Below are 24,492 nucleotides of genomic sequence, written 5' to 3'. Positions count from 1 at the left end.
TCAGACACAGCACCTACTGTCAAAAAGCAGCTCTCAAACAGCATCTAGCAGGACCAAACAAGCAAGCAAATAAATCACAAGCTTTAACTAAGCTCAGCACAGCATTTATGTAGGCAGAGTTGAGCATAAACTCAAAGTACTGTGCAGCCTCGTGCAGAAGGATGAAGATCAGGGCTTGACTCCACAAAAAATGGAAGATATGGAAATAGTCTGCATGTGTTTAACAGGTCTTCAGCTTCAGTAGTAAGCTAGACTGAAGCATGTGGGGTCCTGTTCATCCATACCTGACAAACAGATTTGCAACAGGTAATGCTCCTGCCACACCAATAAGAAGCACTGACAATTTCACAGCAGCCCACAAAGCCATTTACAAGCCTCTGACAAAATATAACTGAAGGCTAATTTCTCAGCAATCCAAGTCTGCTGACTTCCTACATCTACCCATAGTAAAACCTCCTGCAGTCACAACAACTCTTACAAGCAGTGCCTGCAGCGAGCCCCAACTGAGCCCATTGTCCCCCGCTTCAGTGTACTGGTGTGCAGGTACAGAGCACGTGAAAAGAACAAAGTGTCCATTACTTTTCCTAAATGTCAGAAATCTGAACACTGGACGGAAAATAAAGAAAGAAGGGAGAGCAGAGCAGGAATTTCTGCCACAAGAGCAGTGCCAGCACAGCCATGGAGGTGATGCCGGGGCACGGGCACAGCCCAGGGCAGTTCAGCACCCAGCGGGGCAGAGGCCTAGAACTGCTGGCACACCTCCACCACCAACAGGAACAGGCTGTGTCACACGACAGGGGAACATACCAGCAGAGCAAATGATGACAGAAGACAGGAACCAGAAAATTGAGAGTTATATTGCTTGACTACAAATCCTATGTTATGCAGTTTTCGTAATTATTAAATCACAACTTTTCCATTGTGTGTTGTTTCTTTGTTCCTTGTAGTTTGTATAGCCCATATGTGCACAACAGATGAATCAATGTTGTAGCTCGGTGACATTTTTCTAATTATAGGTGGATTTATGAAATTCTTAAATAATTTCAAAGGAAATACTCTCTGCTGAGGCAAGGTGAGTCAGCATAGCTTCACTGTCAGCAGCAAACACCAAAACCAAGGAAGTGAAATTGGTAGGGTTTCATTTAAAAAAAAAGATCACAAACTTATTCAAAAGATAAGATCCCGAAGAGCTGAAGGAGACAAATCGGCAAAGTAATGTGAAAATGAGCACGAAACAACAAAAAAAATGATCAAATGAAAGTTCAATGTAGACACGACCCATACAGACACGAGTAGAATGCAGGGATCCAGAGGACTCTCAACGCTGATCTCTGTTATCTGCCAGACACTTTAAAAAGATGATTTCTGTTTCGTAATCATCATTAAGTAATCTAGTCTCAGCGAGATTAAATAAAATAAGAAAATTTAGGGTTAAAGTAACACTGTGTGAAACAACTTCAGATGCTTCATAACTTAAAGACAGTGTTTAAAGTTCGAGTTCATGCTGAACTTTGTTGCATTTAAGTTTGCTCTGATGATTTCAGATTTTTCCGAGCTCTTTACTAATTCTCATTTGAAGTGTGTTGTAACTAATTTTGCAATACAAATTGTTGAACAAAGTTTAGCAATTTAACAATTCATTAATTTAGTCATATATTCCAACAGCGTGGCAGCCTGAATGCTAAGTTAAAAGGCTGATTTACCAAATGCTTTACTATTTTGCTTTACTGATTTCACTGAATCACAAACCAAGAAGCTTTGTTAATAATCACATCAGTGATTTAAAAGTTGCATGTAGCTGATTATAAATGCATTACACCTCTATACTGGAAATTCAGTAAAAGCTGTTATATGTTATATAAAGCTGTATAATCATCTTCACTTAACCTGCAAGTTGTCTACCATTAATTTGTATCTTCGAGTGGCATCAACACGCCTTAAGCCTACTATCTACAGACCCATGCCATAGCCCAGACAGCATGTCTCAGACCAAAAAAACAGCAAGATACTATGTTAATATGGCAACATGTTAACATACACACAGTACTTTTCATTAAATATCAGACAATATTCTGTCCTTCTCTGTGGAAAAAACCCATTGTTTGTATTTTTCCAATTTTTACTTTGTGTTCCCTGTGAAAATGAAGTCAAGGGCATTTAATGAGATTTTTACAGCTCCCAACATGATGCAGATGGCACACCAACATTGCAGCAGTCTTAGTCTTTCTGGCTCTTGGAGGAGGGAGGGGATGGAGATCCCCACTTTTTCTGTGTGGCACTAAGCTACCAAATAACTCTTTCAATCCTTGTGCTACACTGTGAGGTAGTGCTATTACCTGCTCTTGGGAGATCAAATGGAGTACATCATCCAGACTTGGCAAAATTTTCCATGAAAAGAAAGAATCCAACTCTCCCATCAAATTCTTTCCCCCTCCTACAGACAACAGGCACGTGCAATGTGATTTCTGTACCAGGGATTGAGACTCACATCTCCCCCTCATTTTGGGTCACATTCTCCATGGTAGTATTTCCTTGGCCATGTCACTTTAGACCCACAGCATCCATCTTTACTGTCTGCCACAAAAATGGTGTGAATATTAAAAGCATTGGAAATTCACAGAACTGTACCGAGGGTATGGAAGTCTCTGATGGTTTAGTTCCCAAAGGTGGTCTTTCCTCTCACATTTGATTTTCTTCTTTCAGACTCCAGTCCCCTCTCTCCTCTCTCCGACACAGAGGGGAGAAAGCCCACACAGCCCCACCAGGGTGACTGCCTGGAGAGGCCCAAGACCCCCATTCCCAGCCCCTCCTCCACAGGGTACACTGCTCCAGAGGAACAGCAGCTACAGTGGTAGATGTTGTAGCAGAATGCAATTACTATCAGATTAACAGTTCTCATTTTTCCAGTCATTCCTGCCAAGTGATCCCAGTGGTTTCCAAACTTTGACTGCACACCCAAATCAGAATTTTTGAGCACAGACTGCCAATACATGTATGTTTATTTATAAACTGTATACACCCACTACCGAACTAATACAGTAGGCCCATTATAAAACATACACAGAAATAGAAATTAAAAAGGAAAAGAAAGATAAAACAACCCAAAAAGTATTTCCTTCCCACACTCCAATGGATGTTTTGCCCATACCGCCCTTTGGAGATCACCAATCCAGGCAAAGGTGGTAACATTTCATCAGACCAGCTGCATTGTTGGGACAAAGGACACCTCACTCCAAGTCTTTTCCCATATTCCCATATTATTTATCTAATATGCTTATTAGATCACAGAATCATAGAATCATTTTGGTTGGAAAAGACTTTGAAGATCATCGAGTCCACCCCGTGCCCAATTCCCACCTTGTCTCCCAGTCCAGAGCACTGAGTGCCACGGCCAGGCCTTCCTTGGACACTTCAAGGGATGGGGACTTCACCACTCCCTGGGCAGCCCCTTCCAACGCCTGACCACCTTCTCCATGAAGAAATTCCTCCTGATATCCAACCTGACCCTCCCCTGGCACAGCTGGAGGCCATTCCCTCTCCTCCTGTCCCTTGTTCCCCAAGACCAGAGCCTGAGCCGCCCTGGCTCCCCCTTCCTGTCAGGAAGTTGGAGAGAGTGAGAAGGTCCCCCTGAGCCTCCTTTTCTCCAGGCTGAGCCTCCCCAGCTCTCTCAGTCACTCCTCATATGACCCACTCTCCAGACCCTTCCCCAGCTCAGTTCCCTTCTCTGGACATGCTCCAGCACTGCAATTTCTTGCAGTGAGGGGCCCAATCTGACCCCAGGATTCGAAGTGCAGCCTCAGCAGTGCCCAGCACAGAGGATAATCACTGCCCTGGTCCTGCTGGCCATACTATTCTCGATACAAGGCAGGTGCCATTGGCCTTCTTACCCACCTGGGCATACCCAGCTCATGTTCATCTAGGGTCACCAGTGCCCCCAGGGCCTTTCCCACTGAGCTGCTTTCCAGCCACCCTGCCCAAAGCCTGGAGCGCTGTGTGGGGTCATAGTGACCCAAAGGCAGGGCCTGGCACTTGGCCTTGTTGAACCTCACACTGTTTGCCTTAGTCCATTGATCCAGAGTGTCCAGATCCCTCTTCAAAGGAGGGATCTGCAGTGGGGTGACCCCCACTAGATGGGTCACCTGGTCATAGAAGGACCAGGCTGGTCAAACAGGACCTGCCTTTCCTAAACCTGTGCTGGTTGGGCCTGATCCCCTGGCTGTCCTGTACGTGCCATATAATCACACCCGAGATGATCTGTTCCATGATCTTCCTGGGCACTGAGGTCAAGCTGACAGGCCTACAGTTCCCTGGATCCAATGGATAGGCATCAGATTGGCTAACCTCCAGTCATCTGGCAGCTGGTGAGCCAGGACTGATGACAAGATGATGAAGAATGGCTTGGTGAGCTCTTCCGATGGCTCCCTCAGTACATGGATGAATCCCATCTGGTCCCATAGACTTACGATGTTTTAATGGCTCAACCAGTCACTAACTACTTCCTCCGGGGTTGCAGGGGGTCCATTCTGCTCTCTGTCCCTGTATACCAGCTCAGGGGGCCCTGAGGATTACCAGCCTTACTGTCAAAGACTGAGGGAAAGAAGGCATTAAGTATCTCAGCCTTTTCCTTGTCTTTGGTGACAATGTTCCCCCCCGCGTCCAATAAAGAATGGAGATTTTCCTTGGCCCTCCTTTTGTTATTGATGTATTTATAAAAAATCACATTTTTAATTAACTGTCATAGCAATGGCCAGATTGAGCTCTAGTTGAGCCTTTGCCTAATTTTTTCACTATGTGACCTAATGATACACTTTTCTGAGCTGCCTGCCCCTTCTTCCAGAGGTCATAAACACTCTTTTTTCCCCTGGCTTCCCATAAAAGCTCCCTGTTCAGCGAGGCTGTTCTTCCCTGATGACTTGTCTTTTGGCACATAGGGACAGCCTACTTCTGTGCCTTTATATTTCCTTCCTAAAGTGTGTCCAGTCTTCCTGGACCCTTTTATTATTAAGGAGTGTTTCCTGGAGGACTCTCTAAAGCAGTGTCCTAAAGAAGCCTAAGTCCATCCTCTAGATGCCCAAGGTAGAGGTTTTGCTGACCCCCTTCCTTACTTCACCAAGAACTGAAAACTCCATAGTTTTGTGGTCACTGTGCCCAAGAAGGGCTCCACCCACAACTCCCACCAATATGTGGAAAACATATCACCAAATAATCTGGAAAGATTTTAATTTGGAATATTTCCAAGTAGGTTTTGAGGGGAGAAGAAAAACCATACAAGGGAACAATCACTCTGCAGAGGCAAGGCAACCTCCAGCAGATTGAGGAGATCTTATTCAGCCCCAATCGATCACCAACTAGCCAACAAAAAACTCCACAAAACCGTAGTATACAAAAACAAGTTTTCAAAACCAAAAATCTACGTAAGCCTCAGGACTATGCTATCTCAACAGCATCAAACCCCTCAGAATTGTTTCTCTTGGTCCAAGGGTCATGGTCAGATCCTCTTTAATTAAGAGCACACGAACCAGACACCGTTTGCACAATGCTTTCTATCTTTATCAAAGGACTTGTCCTCCAATGAACAAGCCTGCAAAGAATTTTAGGAAAATAGAGGCTATAGCTAAAGTTAAATCAGAAAGCTAGTTCTCCAATAAAACAAACAAAAAATCCCTCCAAAATCCAAGAATGTTTCAACTAAATTGATCTGGGTAAAGAGAAAAATAGTAAGATAAATGCTACTTCTTGTTATCATCAATAAGCTGATCTACACAGCTTTGCAAGAACAAGTCACAGAACAGAGACTGTAATTTCAGTGAATGCTTTTCCCACACAGGCAAGACAAACTGAAGGAGACAACAGCGATCCCTTCTCAGCAGAGCAGCCGGGCTGATCTAAACCATGTTCAGGCAACCCAGCACTGGAGGTCAGTCACAGGCTGCAGCCCATGTTCCCAGAGCCTCTCAACAGCCTAAGAGACCAACAGCACCATCTACTCCAACGGGAATTCTTTGCTTTTATCAGACACACAAGAAAATGAGAGAGGAATTCAAAAAGCCATCTAGGTAAATGAAAGGTTTTCTTGCAGGAACTAGTTAACAGTTGCTAAGCAGGACTACTCTGGCTGCTGCTCGGCCCATCACTCCTTGTTTGACTGGGGTGTGCCATCCAACCAACCTAATGTGTTTCAAAAGTAGCTCTTGTTTCACTGATCAAACACATACAAAATCAGCCACCTGCCATGTGAGAAAATGACTAATGCCTGCATCTTTTAAGCTCTCTGCTTCGCCACTGTGGAAGCTTTTGAACACAGTAGCATTAGTGTTTGCTGAAAGAAACCTGCTTTTCAAAACAAGATTTCAAAGGGCTTAAGAAAACATACAAGGAGATCATAAAGATCAAAGGTAAATCTGAGTAACTTACTGCTGCTGCTGCGGCCTCCTCTCCACCTACGTAGATAGAAGAAGCAATCTCCATCACGGACAAGTTTGTGGGAGCATCTGTAGTGGATGATGACCTGGGCCGACCTGACTGAATATCCTGGGCAGACCTTCTGTTGATCTGGGGGCTTCCTTTCGGGGCATCTGCCTTGCCCCACCTGCTGTGCAGGCTCGTCCCTCTCTTCATTTTAGGTGGCACTCTGATCTGCTGAAGCACCCGGTTCAGAGCTGTGGGGTGGGTGGAGACACCATCAATGTCAGCACAGACGCTTTGGCTTTCCAAATCCAGGTCAGGCTCCAGCTCAGCCTGAGCTTGCTGCACATCGTGTGGAGAAACGGACGACCTCCTGCGCTGATGCTGGAACAGGTGCTTCAAGCCTTGACCAATGACATTAATGTTCTCCAAAGCATTATGCGTTATTTTGGATAATTTTTGCTCTGATTCGTGTTGTTTTTTGGTCTCTTGATCTTGGGATTTGCCTCCAGGATCAGGGTCATCACACAACTGTTCAGTACCAGAGGGCTCCATTGATGACACCCAACAGGTTTATTTGACTATTCATACATAAATACGTCCCCTGTCTTTAAAAGGCTTGTGTTTATTTTGAAAATGCCAAGATTGTCAGCCAATTAGGTGTGCAATTGCTTCAAGAGTGACTACACATGCAGCTGTGCCTCGGTGATCTCATGCTTATCTAATGTTAAACAAAAGAGTCGTTATTACACATCCATGCAGCAAGTAGTGGGTTAAAAATCCAATGTGCAAAACATGCCATTAACAAAATAAACAGTTCTGGGAGCACCCCTCCATGTGGCATTAGTTGCATTTAGGCTGTGAGCAGAAGCCAAAGCTTGTGTGAGACAAGTCACTCTTTGCCCAGCACAAAGGGTACAGGAAAGCAAGAAATGTAAAAAAGCTGTTCAAAAGGGGGAGGAGCAAGGAGAAACCAGTGGGGTTTTGATTATTAAGAACAAGCCCACAATAACAGCTAACAGACCATGAGGTTAAACTTTTGAAGAGCATGTTAGTTACTTTGGCAGAATTAATTTTGGACTTCGTCAAAGATCTTATATTTTGTGCTTTAAATGTAACATTTGCTCTGCCTACCTGATTTTCCTGTAGAATGCCTAACTCCCAGTATTTAACACATGCAAGAAAACAGAACATTTCCAAAGGAGTTATTAATTTCCAAATTGCAAGAAATGGCTTATTACTACCAGTATCCATTGATGGCACTGGAAACTAGACATGAAAATCTGCCTTCAAGTGAAAACAAGCAAATGAAATGCTTTCAATTGGCACAGTCTTGTCCATAGCTCTCAGAGAAAACAAGAATGCCCTTTAAAAAGTAGATTAAGCAACCAATATGCAAGGGATCAGCACCAGGCATGTGCAGTTCAGCCTCTGGCAGATGAAGCACACAGCTTTTCTCCGAGAGCTCAACTCGAGCCACTCCCTGGGCTCAGGCAAGACTGGGTTATATGACAATGCAGCTGAGCACTTGTACAGCAACTACCATGGGAGAAGGTCGGCAAAGAAATGGGGAAGAAAGGGAGGAAGAAGGACACAGTATCCGAAAGAGTTTCACATCAGCACCATGAGATCACACGCTCAGAAGCTGACCACTGTTTTCTACAGGAGAAAACTTTGATTAGGCTTCTATAAACACAGAAACCAGCTCACAGAGGTCTACCTCAATCTTGGCAGAAAGAAGTTTGTGCTTTAAAAAAAATTATTTGAAATGCATCATATGTTTGGGATTTGAGAGCATTCATTTCTATCAAAAAACAGCTGCAGAAACATAATGCATTGAGTTTACAACTGGAGTGCTCTTGATTTTGTGCATCTGAAGCCTGACACAATGGGTTAAACAGATATTCCAAGATGCTTTCCAAATTGCCATCCAAAAATATCAGAAGAGCTGCCTCACTCTCTCTTTTTTCAAGTGTCATTGCTATCAGCTGGAGAGAAGATGAAACTCAGTGCTTACAGAAAACAAAACACCAGAATCATGCAGGATTTTATCTCAGTATTTTGAAGATGCTGTAAGCATTGAGTCTAAATATCCTGGCCAGTTTAATCAGGAACACATTAAATGCAAAGTAATAGTCCACATTCATGCAGCAATTGCATGGCAGAAGAAAAAAAATGTGCAAAGAACATATTTACATATTTAACAAATTTATGCTTTGGGGAAAAAAAAATCACAAAACTAGATTTTAATTTTTAACCGACAGAACAAATGGTTTAGTGAACAAAATTCACTGTTTGAAATAGCAAGAGTCCCCAGATTATTTGCTATATAAAATACAAACCTGACAATTGACCCATAACTGCCTTTCTCATTTCAGCTAATTCGCTCAGCATGTATTTTTCATTCAGGACTCACTGAAGAACTGCAGTTCTTATCAAAGATGACCAATATACTCTATAACTAGGATTTCTGATCTCCTGCATGCTCTTTATCCAGATTACCATTGATAATGATGTTGGTCTTAAACACCACCACTTCAGTCTAACTAGAGTTCCACACATTATCTGCTAGAAAAAATTAACCTGCTTAAATGAATCCGATGGTAATTTACAAACCAACCTGAAACAACCCAGCCCACAGCGAGCTCACAAACAAGGCACGGGGGCCATGCTGTGTATTCTGGGACAGAGTTCTGAAATCACACTGACTCTTTGAGAGGCTGCTAACGGGAGCTTTGTAGTCATCTCCTATTCCTATTTCCGTAGGATGAGTCTGTTTGAGCTTGAAAAGAGCTTTGCAAATTGCGCATCTGGTATGGAGATTCTTAAAACTACTTATTTGTTCTAGTATCTACTTTTTGGGGAAAAACTACTCATAAATGTGAAGAACTGTGCATTTGCAGAATTAATTAGCATGCATTTTCATTAGGATTCAACTTTTGTGCTCTTTTTTTTTTCTCCACTTACAACCACCTTTATATTCTGTTCGGGAGGAATCAGAATACTTTATAGCATGAAGTTCAAAAACATACATTTCTTACTTATAAGAGAATACACTACATCAGGGACAAAATTCATCATTCCATATACAGCCACACTGAGCAGATGTTGTAACATTATTACATCCCAGAACATCCTAATATAGTCCTTCATTTGTGCAATTATTTCACAGGAGCACTGGGAAACAAAACAGTTCAAAAGGAAAAACTGGTAAACCCAACATTAGATAACTACGAAAGGATAAACTCATACTTGCCTCCATCACTTGCCCTTTAGCATGGCTGATCCACAATAGTCCCTCCACTGAACAAAACTGCAAAAGAAATTGGGTATGAGATACAATTCTGGAAACAGGAGAAAATATGTGCACAAACAACAAAGCGAGCATGATTCCAACTTTTACTTTTTTTTAAAGGTATTATTATTTTTTCCATTGAAATGCAAGTGCCCCTGGAAGCTGGACTGTTTTAAACTCCTTCAAATCACTGAAGGGATACAAATATAACTGAAGCTAAAACTGAATCTTGCAGAGTTAATCAAGAAGTTCTTGTGAAGGAACATTTTCTCTTGAGGTTCATGGTCACCATCACGTGCTGAAAATGCAGGGAGATGTCAGGACTCCAGCCTGTAAGGTCAGTCTCTCCACTTATCTTATAGGAGAAGATCTTATCTTCTCCTATCTCATCATTCAAATACTCCAGGCACAGGTCAATCAGCTGGCTCTTGTTTACCTGGAGTTCACCTCACAGAAGGTGAGAGCTGTGAGCACTGGGTCACACCTGCACTGCCACAGCTCATCTGCCAGGGCAGCCCCTGCCCCTGCCCTGGGCACGGCAGGGCCCCCACACCCAGCCCACCTGTGCCGTGACCTTCACACAGAGGGCTCCAAGGTGTGAATCCCATCTGGGCACAGCCTTCACACCCGAGGACACCCCCAGGCTCTGCTCTGCTCCAGGAGGGAACAGAGCATTCCAGGGTGAATTCCAAGGTCTGTTTAACCTTGCTGTTAGGTTAAAGGTAAGGGTAGGTGCTTGGCAGGAGATGACAGAAGGGCAGCTGACAGCAGACACAGTGACTGCATTTCTCCAGCCAGACTCACAGACTATTCTGAAACACAGCCAGATCACCCAGATTTTCCAAAGGTGACTAGTTATTCAACCAGTTCTTGAAAACAGGGACACAAGCTTCAGAATACACTATCCTTCAGAAGAACACTGCAAGAACTCTGCATGACTGGGTGTAGTAGGTTGACCCTGGCCAGACACCAGGTACCCACTAAAGCTGCTCTCTCACTCTCCCTCTGCGACTGGACAGAGGAGAGAGAAAAAAACAGCCAAGGATTCATGAGTAGAGACAAGAGCTGGGAGAGGTCAGTGACTGATCACCTTCATGGGAAAAACAAGACTCAAAGTGGGGATAGTACTTATATTTATTACTAACAGGATAAGAGCCAAAGAGTGAGAAATAAAACAGTCTCAAAAACACCTTCCCCCCACCCCTCCTTCCACATTCTCCCTCCTCCCCCCCAGCGGTGCAGGGGGACAGGAATGGGGGTCATGGTCAGTTGTTGTTTCTGCTGCTGCTCAGGGAGAGGAGTTGGAGCCCTTCCCCTGCCCCCGTGGGGTCCCTCCCATGGGAGACAGTCCTGGATGGATCTCTCCAGCGTGAGTCCATCCCTCGGGCAGCAGCTCTTCCCAACCTGCTGTCCCGTGGGTCACTCCTCCATGGGGTCAGTCCCTCATGGATGAGCCGTACCGGCGTGGGTCCCCCACAGGGGCCACAAGTCCTACCCACAGCTCCGGCGCCTGGAGCACTCCTCCCTCTCCTTCTGCACTGACCTTGGTGTCTACATTGTTATTCCCATGTTCCCACTCTGCTCTTCCCTGGCTGGAATTTTTTTCTGCACCACAACCTTATGTTCTTAAATATGATATCACAGGGGTGTTACTATTACTCCTGGTTGGCTCGGCCTTGGCCAGCGGCAGGAATTCTGTCCTGGAGCCGGCTGGCATTTGCTCCACGGAACAGGAGAAGCTTCTGGCAGCTTCTAACAGAAGCCACCCCTGCAGCCCCCCCGCTACCAAAACCCAGCCACAGAAACCCACTACACTGGGGTATTTTGACTATTTTATTACATGCCAGATTTCCACCTCCAAGAAAGTAAGAGAGAAAGAAAGGGTTACTCAGAACTACTGAAGTGGGATCCCAGAATATGAAAAAAGTGATGACAGCAAATATTAAGAACTTAGAAAAAATGAATCAATGCATTTTTGAAAAAGATCTTGCCATAGAAGAAATTTCATTTCTGTACTAGCATGAGTGGGAAACTAGGCACAGTATGTGAAGTATTGGTCACACATGAGGTGCCGCTAACAGAACTTCAGAACCACTTTGTCTTTTTTTAGTTTTAATGTTATTTTTTATGTACAAGAACTGTAAGAGCTTCTGTCAGCAAGATCTTCAGCGATATTGAGATACACCCTAAGGCACTGCAGAATCTGCAGGTCAACAGGTCTTTTGGCTCAAATTAGTCTACAGCTGCCATAGTCCAGAGACAACATCCCAGAGTGCCCACAGGTGGGCCCCAAGAGGCACAGGTACCAAAAGTACCTGTACTGTCCCCCCTGAGAATCACAGTCCTCACTGACACACCACCAAATCACCCATTTTCTATCAGAAACCTCCATTTTTTTCTGAATTTTGGAAAACTACTGCACTGGGCTAATCAAAATTCCTTCACTTCCTGGTACTTACAAAGGGTACACACAATCTTAGCTTTAATTTTTTTTCCCCAATTCTTCCCACTCTATCACTTTTCTTTATCAAATACTTTGTGACATGGAAATTTCAAAAAATTTGATGAGTATCAGTCTGAAAAGACTCTGGTCCATTAGATTTTAGTCAGACTTTTTTGAAGTTTACTCTCTCTTGCAATCCTGGTCAACATTAGTATCAGCAAAAAGTAATTTTTCCTTAGATGCATGAATGTACTTAAAATGTGAGGAACAGAGCTCCCAACTCAGCAGACAAACAATGAAGATCTGCATATTAGTCGTGGGGATTTTAAGAACACGACTTAACTCTCTCCACTCCAGCATGCAGTAAAGTCAAACAATTGCAGTGAGATTACCGAGGACTCGAGCAGGGACAACAGTGACACAGACATCAGTCCCAGGTGCACAACCCAGAGAGGCAGCAGTGGCTGGGCCCATTCCAGTGCTGGGGGCACACTCACTGCAGCTCAGAGCCCCACAAACCAGAGGATGACCAGAGGGGGTGAAGACGAGTGAAGATCTGTGATGTTTTGGAAAACTATGTAGGGAATAGAGAGAAAACGTGATCATCAGCACAATCTGCTCCGCTCTCTACTCAGAGGTGGGGAAAGCTCCAGGCTCCTGTGGACCACAAGGAAAAACTGCAACAGCAATATACGCTCCTAAGCGTCTGTCTCATTTAAAATGCAACTTGAAGCACTGAGACCTGTTTGTCAAAACTAACCCCAGTTCATTGTTGGAAGAAACCATTTTTTAAGCTGCTTTATCAATTTTCACTACTGCAGAGACACACAGCAGCAGCTAATGTTGCAGCAGAAGCCACCATGTCACTAACACGGTTAAGATAAGCTTTGCAGGTATTCATGTCACAGGCAGGAGCCTATACTAAGCCTCTCCAGAGTATCAGAGCAACAGTAAAAGCCTACCTTCAAATCTCAAATGGATTCTACACAGGCAAAGGTGAAATGGAGCAATTCAGTTTCTTTTAGCTTCCCCTCTTTAAATAAATCTTTCGCTGGAATGAATTCAATTCCTTGAAGCATCTCAAATGTTTCTGCGGTCAGTTGCACTCCTATTATCGACTTTTCCTATTAACATTTACATTATCTGGATCTGATTCTTCAGTCTCTGGAAAAACGCAACTTTACTAGGCCATGGCAAGCATTTTGGCAGGATCTTTTCAGGAGAGGAAGGGGTAGGAGAGCGAGATCAAAGCTGCTCTTATCTCCTCATCGCCTGTCTGCAAAGAGATACTGCCACTTTCAGTGTGTCAAAGCTGACTCAAATGTCAGGAATCAGTGAACCACAAAGTGGAAATACCAGTACTTACATTCCACTTCCAAGAGAAGACAAAAGGTTACACTATAGCTATTTCTGGCATTAAAGAGAAACTTCTAAGCATGCTAGTCATAAAAAAAAGAAGAGATGGCCTTTCATTTTAACTCCTAGCAGATCCATCTTTGACAATGCCAGCACTGAAGCTGGTAAGATTTAGCACCTCTAGTTTTAAAAGAAAGGTTTATTCCAGGCATGGAGTTGTAAGCAGGTTAAAGCAAGCTAAATTAGCAGGCTTGTAAAGAAAGATATCATCTACCACCAACCCACACTATGTGCGATTTTAACATGTGCTTTTAGCCCTGAATTTTGGAAAGTATCATATTTACAATGATTCCTGAAAGAAGAAAGTAGAACTAACCTGGCATAGAGTGGTAAAATACTCCCTCTGATGACTCAAAACCAGCATTAATTCTCTGATCTTTGAAAAGTGTTGACTCAAATCACCGAGACTACAAGACACCAAATGAAGTTTTCATTTGGCTCAGCAAAATCACAATGCCATTCCCACTGATTGAGTACTCTGGCTACTGGGCATATAAAAGCCTTCCACTGATACTTGGCATCAGATGAGTTACAGTTTTCAAAAACTAACAAAAACCATACTTGGTCCCAAAATGGGGAAAAGTCTACTAAAATCCACCCCACTGATAACCATCCCCACACTGCAACCCAGACCTCTAACAGGTCTGCCCAACACAGTGCACCTTAACCTCTCTCTGCTGCCATTCAATCTCAGACTCTAAGGAAGTACCACGTCTCCTACGTGATGGTTCCCTCCATGTTGTTGAGAATGATACCTGAAAACCTCCATGGTCTGAAGACCACTGTCATTGCAAAAGTCTGCCTGCAGGCTGCAGAACCTGATAGCTCTTTGCGCCACTATTGCTTAAAACGTGACACAAATCAGGCAGGACAGAAATTCTGACCAGAAGTTAACAGCCCTCACTAAGTTTATGCTGCCCTACCACTTCCAAACTAGCTTTTGCAATTCACAATATGACAGCTTCATCCTGCTCTTCAGAAGAAAACTCTCCTTCAAGACAGCTAGTCCAGGGAGCTGTTAATTAAGTGAAACTCAAAAAATTATAACAGCATAAGAGTAATGGCCTTAATCTGGGGCTTATTTGTTTAAATGGATTTTTCTAATCAAGCAATAGCAAATTCATCCCTGCAGTGCTACAAACAAGATGTTCGGGTTGCCCATCAAACACTGCTTGCAGATATTCAGCCAGCACTTGCAGGAGGCTGGCAGGACCTATCAGTGAAAGACCATGTGTACCCTAAAGGGCAGGAACAGCGGCAGCCTGGCCCGCGTGCCTCAGGGACCCGCGCGAGAAGAGTCACGGGCACACCTGTCCCGCGGCACACGGGCACACCTGTCCCGTGGAACATGGACACACCTGTCCCACGGCACACGGGCACACCTGTCCTGCGGCCCATGGGCATCTGTCCTGCGGCACACAGGTACCTGACCTGCAGCACAAAGACACACTGCCGGGCCTCTTCTCAAGTGCCAGGGAAGGAGACAGGCACAGCCACAACTCCCCATCCCCGCAGAGCAACGCCATTTGGGATAGGAGCCACATTAGCTGTCCATCAACTGCTACCACATGGAGCTGTGAATTCCCTACTTTTTTCACTTTTTGGACTTCTGCCATAAAAATACTGATGGCCATCTATGGTGCTTTTCTTCTGTTAGGTGTAATCATGCATTTTTAGAGAATACTCGAAAATTGCACAAACGCAGCACAGCTAGGCAGCCACACTCACAAATATGGTGCTCTTCAATATCCACCTCCACATCCAGCTGCACAGACAGTAATTTGGTATAAAGAAACTGGGCTTGATGATTTGCTTGCCAGTGGGAATCAAGTAGTCACGCATTTAAAACCTCAGCCAAAATCAGAATGTTTCCTCCCACATTCATGGCAGAATCCACATGAAATGTTCAGCAAAATCTTTACCCAAAGCAGCACAAAAAGGGAGCATATTTGTTTGATAAAGGCTGAAATTTACCTACCACTGAGAAGGTGCAGGCTTATAACCAGCCAAAACCAAGACCCAAGTTAATACCTCCTTACAGAGCCATCGCTCAACTTGGGTGCCCCCCAGAACTCCCTGGTCACTTGCTGCAGAGCAACTTTGCAGCTGATTGGGCCCCCAGTATGGGTACATGGGTGGTTATACCACCTGCTACACTGGGTTGGTCTTCCCTAGGTGCAGGGCTTTGTGTTTCTCTTTGTTGAACTTCGTGAGGTTTCTGCCTGCTTATATCTCAAGCCTATCCAGGTGCCTCTGAATGGCAGCACAATCATGAGGTCTATCACTTCTCATCTTGTATCACCTGCAAAATTCCTCACAGTGCACCTGGCCCCATGATTATTAGGCTATCAGTGAAGAGGTTAAACAGTACCGTACCCAATATTTTTCCCACAAACTGAAATTGCACCAGAAGCATTTAAAGGACTTTGGTAAATCAGAACCAAAACTTCATCTTTCAACACAACAAACCAGCTGAAAAATAACTCCCACAGCAAAAGTGTGACCAGTATGGGAACTGTTCTGCAGAGCTGCAAGCAACCACTGCTACAGTTTCCCATTCCCCAAGTCCCACTCCTTTACCTTAGGGTGCTCTGCAGCCCAAGCAGTCAAACTTGTCACAAGTATCCAATGTGAACTCACCAAGTTCTTTTGTTACAGTAAGGCTTACATATCCTGTACATCTTCCTCAAAGATTTAATGTATTTAAAGCATTTAATGTAAATCGACAGCCACCAGAGCTAGAGGCTACCCCAGCTGAAAGCCAACAGAGGGAAGGACCACAGCACCACATACTTTGGAGGGCCTGGCTCCCACCAACAAACCTTTTGCCTTACTTTTCAGTCAACCATCACTGGCCTGAATAAGTCCAGTCATAACAGATTCTGACCCAAAGTTGCTCTCTGTTAATTTCTCCCATTTAAACCATTATTCAGCCCCAGAAACATGCCAAGGATACTCTCTGCTCCTCACAGACAAGTGACACTACCCCTTACGACTGTGACCCACTAAAGCATGAGCCACTTGCTCAGTGGGCAGTGATTTACAAACATGGACACTATGGGTGTAGCATTTCCAGCAATCCCAGAAAAGGCCATAGTCTTTTTGCTCCAAACTAGTATAACTGGGGATCATGAAAAACACATTTATTTGCTATCAGGATAATCACCATGGTAACTGGCTTCCAGGAAAATAACAGCCAACAACTTTAGGACAAAGGCCACTATGAGACTTGTTAAGGACACCATCAGCTCACATAAACCCAAATGATAGTGAAATTTGCCAAACTTATCTCTGAAGAAACTGTACACAGACACCCGCAAACTTCCTGTCATAACTCATCGCACCAGCTGAATCATTGGCACTATCATCCATCTCAACACTGCAGTGCCCTTTAATATTCTTTGAAGTTTTTAGATACTCTGTAGAGCAGTTTTAAGGCAATATTCTCTAATGTACACAATTTCATCTTTCGGACCATTTCTTATATCAAAAGAAAACTTGATCTTACACTCAAATTCCTTGTCACTCCACACATTAGTATTTACTTTTAGTTATATTAGTTTGAATAATGAAACTGCAACACTTAAGCTATGTTTTTCATGAAACTGAATGTTTTACAAAGGGAGGTCAACATCCTCTTACAGTTAAGGAAATAAAGATTAGTACTCTGCTTCAGATATACCTTCAGGGAGACATGGAATCTATGCATTCTTACAGGCTTTCAGAGATCCTGCAGGGATTGTTCTATTTTAACAGAGGAGCAGCTTTTTTGGGAAATGTGCACCAATTTTAATTGATGAGATTACAGAGATCATAACTTATTTATGTACAACTAAAAAAATGCGCCACAGAAAAAGGGGTTACACAATCCATGTCCTTGGTACACCGTGTAAAGGACCACTAAGGTGGCAACAGGCAGCTCAGCAAACCACTCCTGGTGTGTTTCTACAGTTTCCATGAAAGCAGCTCACAGGAAACAAACCCACTTCTCTCCCCAATGCTATTTTAGCACACTGCCACAGCCAAATAATACTGCCCAGGTACACTGAGAAATACATTTAAAGTGTGCTGCACCACGTTCTGCCCACTCGTAACAGAGAGTCTCACTAAACTGCCAGACCTTGGCTCCAGCTCTGCTTGCAGGGGAACGATGGAGGAATTCCTTCAGCACAGGTAAGGATTGATTCCCTTCCCAACCACAGCACTTCACTGCCAGTCACAGCCCATTCTGCCTTTCTGTTACAGGAACAACACCATCAGGCCGTTTTTAGCCAGACAAGGAGGTACGTAGATCTCCGTACCTTTCAGTATCGTCTCAGCCTGAATCACTGGAGCTTTTATCAATAAAGCTTAGAAAAGTGTGTTTTCTGCTAAATGCATCCTGTACAGAAATGTGGCATGCTGACTGATTCAGTCAGGTAGCTACTTTCAGCATAATAATTTTCCTTTTTAAACAAAGCCCACTGTTGAATAATGTCTCTTCTGGAAGCCAGAGACATGCGTGTTTGGCTGCCTTTCACTGTAACCCCCCATTAACTGACCAGACCACCACTGCCTTGGACTGTTGGCATCTACATCATGGGAGGGATAACCATGTCCAAGTACTTTACAGCAGGAACAGACGTTATCAGTGCACACTGGCCTCTCCTAAACTCATTCAGAGGAAGTTAGCCAACTTCCTCATTCCAGGTTTAGAATTCAATATGTAAAGACAGACAAAAGCCTCTAGGCAAAATACAGCTGTGAAAGCTGGTGACTCTCTGTGCTTCTCAAACAGCCAAGGTTGTACCTGGGTGGGACAAACCTGCACAGTGACAAGGCAAAGCCCATGCAGCTCTGCTATTCTTGTACATCACAGGCGCATTGTCCTATGAGACTGCTGCTTTCTGTCAGCAGATAGCACTGTGCTAGCAACTGTGCCCAGGAAGGCAAGCAAAACTTCCTTCTTTTTTAACCTTCCTTCCAGCTACTTCACAATTGGATGGAGGTACATTGTAACTTTATGTGAGCACTTTATCTAACTAAACGCTGTGACCTCCCAGTGCATTTCAATGGATACTAAGTGTCGGTCACAGGCTTTGAAGGAGAAAATGTCTGCAGACCCTGGTAGCATTTAGGAGCTGAATGGACGAGCAGTAAAGGCTCAGGTCAACCAACCAAGCTTTTCTCAAGAGAATCTTTTGAATACTCCCACGGCAGGTTCAAACAAGGTCACTCTCCTTACAATGCCAGCTGGGTACTGTGGTGCTCCTATAGCCTCACTGTGCATATGTATATTCTATTGCTAAAACCATGCATAAGGGTACACACCAATTTGAATCTAGAAAATGTACATCTAGAGCCCCCTTTGCCCTAATCAGATGGCCTTTCTTCCCACGTATTCTAAGTTATAGCAGCCATACATACCTCAAAATTGCTCAAGGTAGCTCGTCTCTTTGCATAGATATGCTCACAGTTGTAATCCAAATGTCTTCAATAGAGGTCTAACTTTAAAAAAGTTTAGAAGTGTAAATTCCACAGGAAATAGGAAAGTTGGGGAGAGAAGGAGATACAATTTATCAGCTTCTACATTTGCAGACATCTGCAGTTGGTACTGTAGGTCATTTTCAGAGTAAATCTTGGCAACAAAGCTTCTTTGTAGAGGAGAAAGACCTGCCAAAATTAACAAGCATAGTAAGAAACACCATTAATACCTGATAAACAACAAAACAGCACAGAGATTCAGTCCCCTTCAGAGCAAAGGATTAACTAATTTGAGATACTGTGTTTCTGCTAGCTTTGATGCATTTAAAATCAGAAGCAGCCTCTGAAGTTACTTCATATTCCAAGTACTTGAACTTGAATCTAATAAATTATCTCAAGGACAGAAATTCTCTAAGCATTCAAATAATATTTGATCATGTCAGAGTATGCAACGCTACACCACAACAGGGAGTGCCTTGTTTCAGACAAACCACAGCTCACCAAATGCCTTGATGTTCACCACATATTTTCACACAAGGGTAGTTGTGTGACCAGTGTCAGAGTAAAGAACTAAGCTGCTGTCCAAAACAAGGACTAACACAGAGCATGATGGAAGCCCCAACACAGCATGTACATAAGGTACGTACCTGGGGAGTTCCTGCACAGCGTAAATGTTCAGGAGTGCTGGCAAACTTCTGAACTTCTCTGGTTTGGATTAAGTTAATAAAATGTAAACTCTTCTGGGGCAGAGACCTTCTACTCTGTGTTTGCATTTCACATAGTAGGTCAGATCTAGCTTCCAAATCAAAGCTGTTCAATGTTACTGTGATACAACTGGTTTTTGCTCTTGGTACAACAGTAGGATTCTTCTTTATAAATAAAAAAGGTCAACTAGATCTGCATTATCATGAAATGATTCTGAAAGTATGAAGACATTTCATTTTACAAAAAAGACTAACTCCACACAATTGCTTGTTTCTTTCTTTCCTTTTTCCTTAACATGCTTGGCTGGAGGAACAATTTTAAGAATTTGAAGCTTAAATTCAAACTTAAAGAATCAGCTCGCTGTGCTGTGACAATATCCAGGGTCTCAACTGTTTAGGGGGGTTAAGAATTTTAAGGATTTAAACATAGCAGAATAATCAGTTTCTAGTAGTGCAGACACCACCTTCACATTCCAATTCATCACCCATCTTTGCTCTTCACAAAGATGCCAATTATCCATTAGGAAACACTGTGCTGAGTTCACAGACTTGCTGAGGGTGGAAAGGACCTCTGGATCTCACCTGGGCCACCGAAGGCTTGTTGCCTACAAACCACTTTAACAAGTCTCACTGCTGAGATTCTGCCCCAGAGAGGTAAAACGACTCCAACCCTCATGGAGAGCACACAATCTTCCCCACAGCAACCAGCTCTCATCAGGCCTCAGGGGACGGGCAGAGGGAGAACCACTTGCCATGTTTCAGAGGTGAGGAGACTCAAGGTCTGTCAAGGGGAAGCCACTCTGCCAGCTCACCTGAGCAACAGCCTACACTTGGTGAATCCCTGTCCCAAAGCCCAGCTCTCACCAGCAGAGGACATCGGTGGAACTGACTGAGAACACACCACACCAGAGAACTGCACTCCCCAGCAGGAGAGACTCCTCCCCCAGAGCTCTAAGCAAAAATTCCTAGAAACCCAGCCCGAGATGTTATCATGCCAGCTGTTTTTGAATGGTTCACAAACAATTCTCTGAAAGACCAGACAAGACACTAACACGAGGTTTGCCTGCCTGCAGTACAGCCCCAGCCAGGCACAGGCCAATCACCAAAGCAGAAGAGGAGCTGCCTTGCTAGATACAACCCATTTCCTACAGAAAGCATCTCTCTAAACACACAAAACCAAAACTTGTAGTCCTCCAGTGATTTCTCTTTTGTATCTGAGTTAGATGCAGGTTTTAATTATGATTAAGTAAGATGTGAGAAAGCCCAAACCATGACAACAGAACTGCTTAAAAAAACAAACTCAGCAACTTTTATGCGGTAGATGGATGCAGGGAAGCCCCAAACGTTAAAGAACTTGAAGTTGCAATTTCTTTCTAGTGGAAAATCCCCACAAAGCAGATCTTCCTCCATCTTCAGTTTGCTTCCATATTTTGGATCTTCCAGATTGGCTGGGTGGGTTTATCAGGCAGCTGAACTGGACACAGCAGATACAAAGCTCCAATAAACTTGTCCATTTGATGCAGGAACCCTGTGAGGCTGTGAAGTTGCTGAGCAGCACAAGTCCTGCAAGTTGGAGAACCCCACTGTCCCCAGACAAGAGAGGGGAGAGTCCCCCAGCACCAAGACAGGAACAGTCCTCCCAGGGAGTACACTGGGCTTCCCTTGCCTCCAGACACTTCCAGATGGACAAAGAACCTACCCTAGGAGGAGGATCGTCCTGTGACCAAACATGGAGTCACTTGCCATGTGTTAACCTCGTGTAAGACAGGGCTGGCAGTGAGCAGCAGGAACAGCACTGCTCGCTCCCCAGGATCAGGAGAAGCCTGTGGCACTCGCTCAGGTCAAGGCATCACTACTTCAGTGGCCACACCTGTAGCCTGGATTGTTACTAAGGGCTTCCACCTTGCAGAAACACCTGATTTTAAGGTTTGTGGATGATGGACACTTTCTGATGCTAGTTACCTTCTGATGGCAGTTAATTACCCTCTTTCTCCTCTAGGCTTCCACTCAGATCTTATACCTTCAGTTCACACCTTTACACCTTCTGCTCACCAAGAAGCCTCCTTAAGTATCCTCACTGGTAAAGTCCTGGTGTGAAAGCAACGCCTCCACCCGCAATACAAGCTTCATACCACTTCAGGTGCTTCTGTACCACTGGTGGCAGCAGCTGCACACACAGATCGCACACACAGCGTCAACTCCAAGTCTCTGACTTTTGGTACTTGGAATGCTCTGAAGCTGCTGCTTTACATCTTAAGTTTTTTACTTTAGGGGCCTGTTCCCGACAACCTGCTTTTAAACTGGCAAAATCTGAGCTCACCATGAAATAATTCTTGTCTTAACGATCTCATCAAAACAGCCAAAGCGGGCAGGAATCGGTGAAGCGAACACACGCCTCAGCCACCGCCGAACCAGCGCGGGGGCCGCGGCGGCGCCTCCCGAATCCACAGCACCGGCCATAGGCGCGCGGGGCCGCCCCCGGAGGGGCCGGGGGATCGAAGGGACCGGGGGGATCGCGCAGGCCGCGGAAGGGGCCGGGGGGCCGCTCGCCGCCGCCGGGCCGGGCAGTGCCTCCGCACAGGCCAGGCCAGGCCAGGCCAGGCCAGCGTGGCCCCGCCGCTCACGCCGCCCGGGCCCTGCCACCCGGGCCGCGACCCCGAACCGGCCGCAGGACTGGGACAGCGGTGGCGGGAGAGCGCGGCCGAGCGGCGGATCTGGGGGCGGGGGAGGCTCCCGCGACGGGCGCAGCCAGGGCCCGGCCCGGCGAAATCCCCTCACCCCGTCCGCGGACCCGGGTGCACCCCCGCCCCGCTCCCGGCCCCGCTCCCGCTCCATTCCCGCCCCCGGTGTGCCGGTCACTCACCGGCCGAGCGGCGGCCGCTCCATCCCCGCGCGCCGCCACCGCCCGGCCCGGCCGCGCGACGTCGCGCGTGGGGCGGGGCCGGGCGCGTGTGGCGGCGTCACCGCGGGGGCGGGGCCTGCGGGGGGCACGGCCGCGCCCACAGCGCCTGCGCGCCGGGGCCGCGCTCCAGGTCCCGGTCCCGGTCCCCTTTCCCTTCCCATTCCCATTCCCATCTCTGGGCCCAGCTCCCCTCCCGCCCCTCCGGGTCCTGCCCGCGGGGTGGCTCTCGGTCCCCGTGCTGCGGCACCGGCGGGCTGCTCGCACCTTCAGGAATGTTTTTTTTCCCGACTCTCCTGTTTCGTGTCCCGCAGTCCCTTCCCGCCGGGCCCGGCCCCGCAGGCACAGCTGAGCCCCCTTGTATGGCTGCTCGGCTTAAGCCCCGATACCCCACACTGGTGTGTCATCCTCACACAGCTGTGTCACAGCCCTGAAGAAAGGGCTCTCTCTGGTGGCGGCACCACTGAGGGGCTCTGCGAAGGATTCAGCGACGGCACTGAGTTGCAAACTGTGCCTTCCAGTTTGCCGTTGGGAATTGGCACCGGGGTTGTGGTACTGTGTGTGTTTCAGAAGCTCCTTGACCAGCTGCCTCTGCCTCCCACCCGCGTTTCTGTGGAGCAGTGTCAGGTGTGTGCTCTGCAGAGACACCGCTCACCTCGTCTCAGACGGTGCATCAGCCATCAGGACCGTCCCTCTGTCGCAGCAGTATCGCCTGAGGTGACATGCTTGGGTATTTTTAGAAGGCTGCACCCTTTCTGGAAGCTGATTCAATGAGAAATTTGCCTTGATCTGTATTTGTCTGATGCAATTAATGCATTGTTGGATCAAGGGTTGGACTTGATGATCTCAGAGATCTTTTCCAACCTAGTTGATTCTATGATTCGGCTGCAAAAAGTTGGAACTTACACAACTTGACTTTTATTTCAAACCAGTGCTCATTACTTCTTACAGTTTTTCACATAAAGCTCAAGAATTAATTACAACAGCCAATGCCTTCCCAGCATCTTCTTGCTGGCAGTGTCGCTCACGGGCCAGGTGTAACACTCCAACCCTGGGAGCTGCTGGCTCGTGGGATTGGCTATGAGTTTTACTTTAATATATAAATATAAGATTCTTTGATACCTCGGGAGAGCATCAAGAAAATAAGCCACGGGCTTGTTCCCACAAAATTTCTTTAATAATTTAGGGGAATAAATAAGGGAATTTGGCCAAAGTTCAAAAGGACACCACACAAGCTAGACAAAAATGTTCCACTACAATACGGATTCAACATACATTATTAATCCACAACCTTTAAGTCAAAATCCAGTAAAGCAACAACACTTAAGGCAAAATTCAACGAATTCCACAACACTTAAATCAAGATCCAATCCCTCCAGCTCCAAATCAGCCCAAGCATCAAGAAAGGAGCAGAGAGACAGAAGCAGAGGGATCAAGAAGAGTGAAGGAGAAAGAAGGAGAGACAGATTATATAGCTACCATAGAAACCTTGTAGAAAACCAGCTCTCAAATTCAATGGCAGGGCCGTGACATGAGGCAAACACATGCCCTTGGTTTTATTCTCTGGTCCCTATAGCAAACCCCCCCAGGTGGGGCCTCTGACCCACTGTCCACTCTGGGGTTCCAGGTCAGGGTGAGGGGCAGTGTCCTCACTGTCCCTGCCAATCTGAGCTGGGTGAGGGGCTCCAGGAGTTGTGCTGTTATAGTTTTCTCAGGCTGTTTGTGACTGACAGCTACTCCGGGGCTTCCCCATGTGGGCTCCAGAGGCTGCCATAAGGGATACGATGCCACCCCACCTCTGTGAGGTTAGACCCATCCCTTCCTCCACACACATACACCCCCCCCCCAAGTTGGTTCTGACCCAATG

At 45.6% G+C, this 24,492-nt stretch overlaps 1 protein-coding gene across 8 annotated transcripts in view; it reads right to left on the bottom strand.

Moving 5' to 3' along the window:
• TMCC1 (transmembrane and coiled-coil domain family 1) overlaps positions 1-24,492 on the bottom strand; it is a 115,231-nt gene that overhangs the window by 59,093 nt on the left and 31,646 nt on the right. For 2 of the 8 annotated variants that reach the window (XM_017827058.1, XM_017827059.1), the window contains exons 3-5: positions 18,966-19,211; positions 9,662-9,718; positions 6,415-7,126 (exon numbers count right to left, since the gene is read on the bottom strand). In XM_017827058.1, coding sequence (XP_017682547.1) covers positions 6,415-6,960 — 546 coding nt within the window. In that variant the 5' untranslated portion in view covers positions 6,961-7,126; positions 9,662-9,718; positions 18,966-19,211. Of the gene's footprint in view, positions 1-6,414; positions 7,127-7,539; positions 7,560-9,661; positions 9,719-18,965; positions 19,212-19,669; positions 19,886-22,046; positions 22,135-22,589; positions 22,642-24,492 lie in introns of those variants that run through there. The other 6 variants (XM_017827057.1, XM_017827063.1, XM_017827060.1 and 3 more) reach the window with 6 other exon arrangements.

The sequence above is a fragment of the Lepidothrix coronata genome, unplaced genomic scaffold (assembly GCF_001604755.1).
Source record: "Lepidothrix coronata isolate B3197 unplaced genomic scaffold, Lepidothrix_coronata-1.0 Scaffold134, whole genome shotgun sequence".
NCBI classification, from domain to species: domain Eukaryota; kingdom Metazoa; phylum Chordata; class Aves; order Passeriformes; family Pipridae; genus Lepidothrix; species Lepidothrix coronata.
This window is presented reverse-complemented; position numbering and strand designations above follow the sequence as displayed.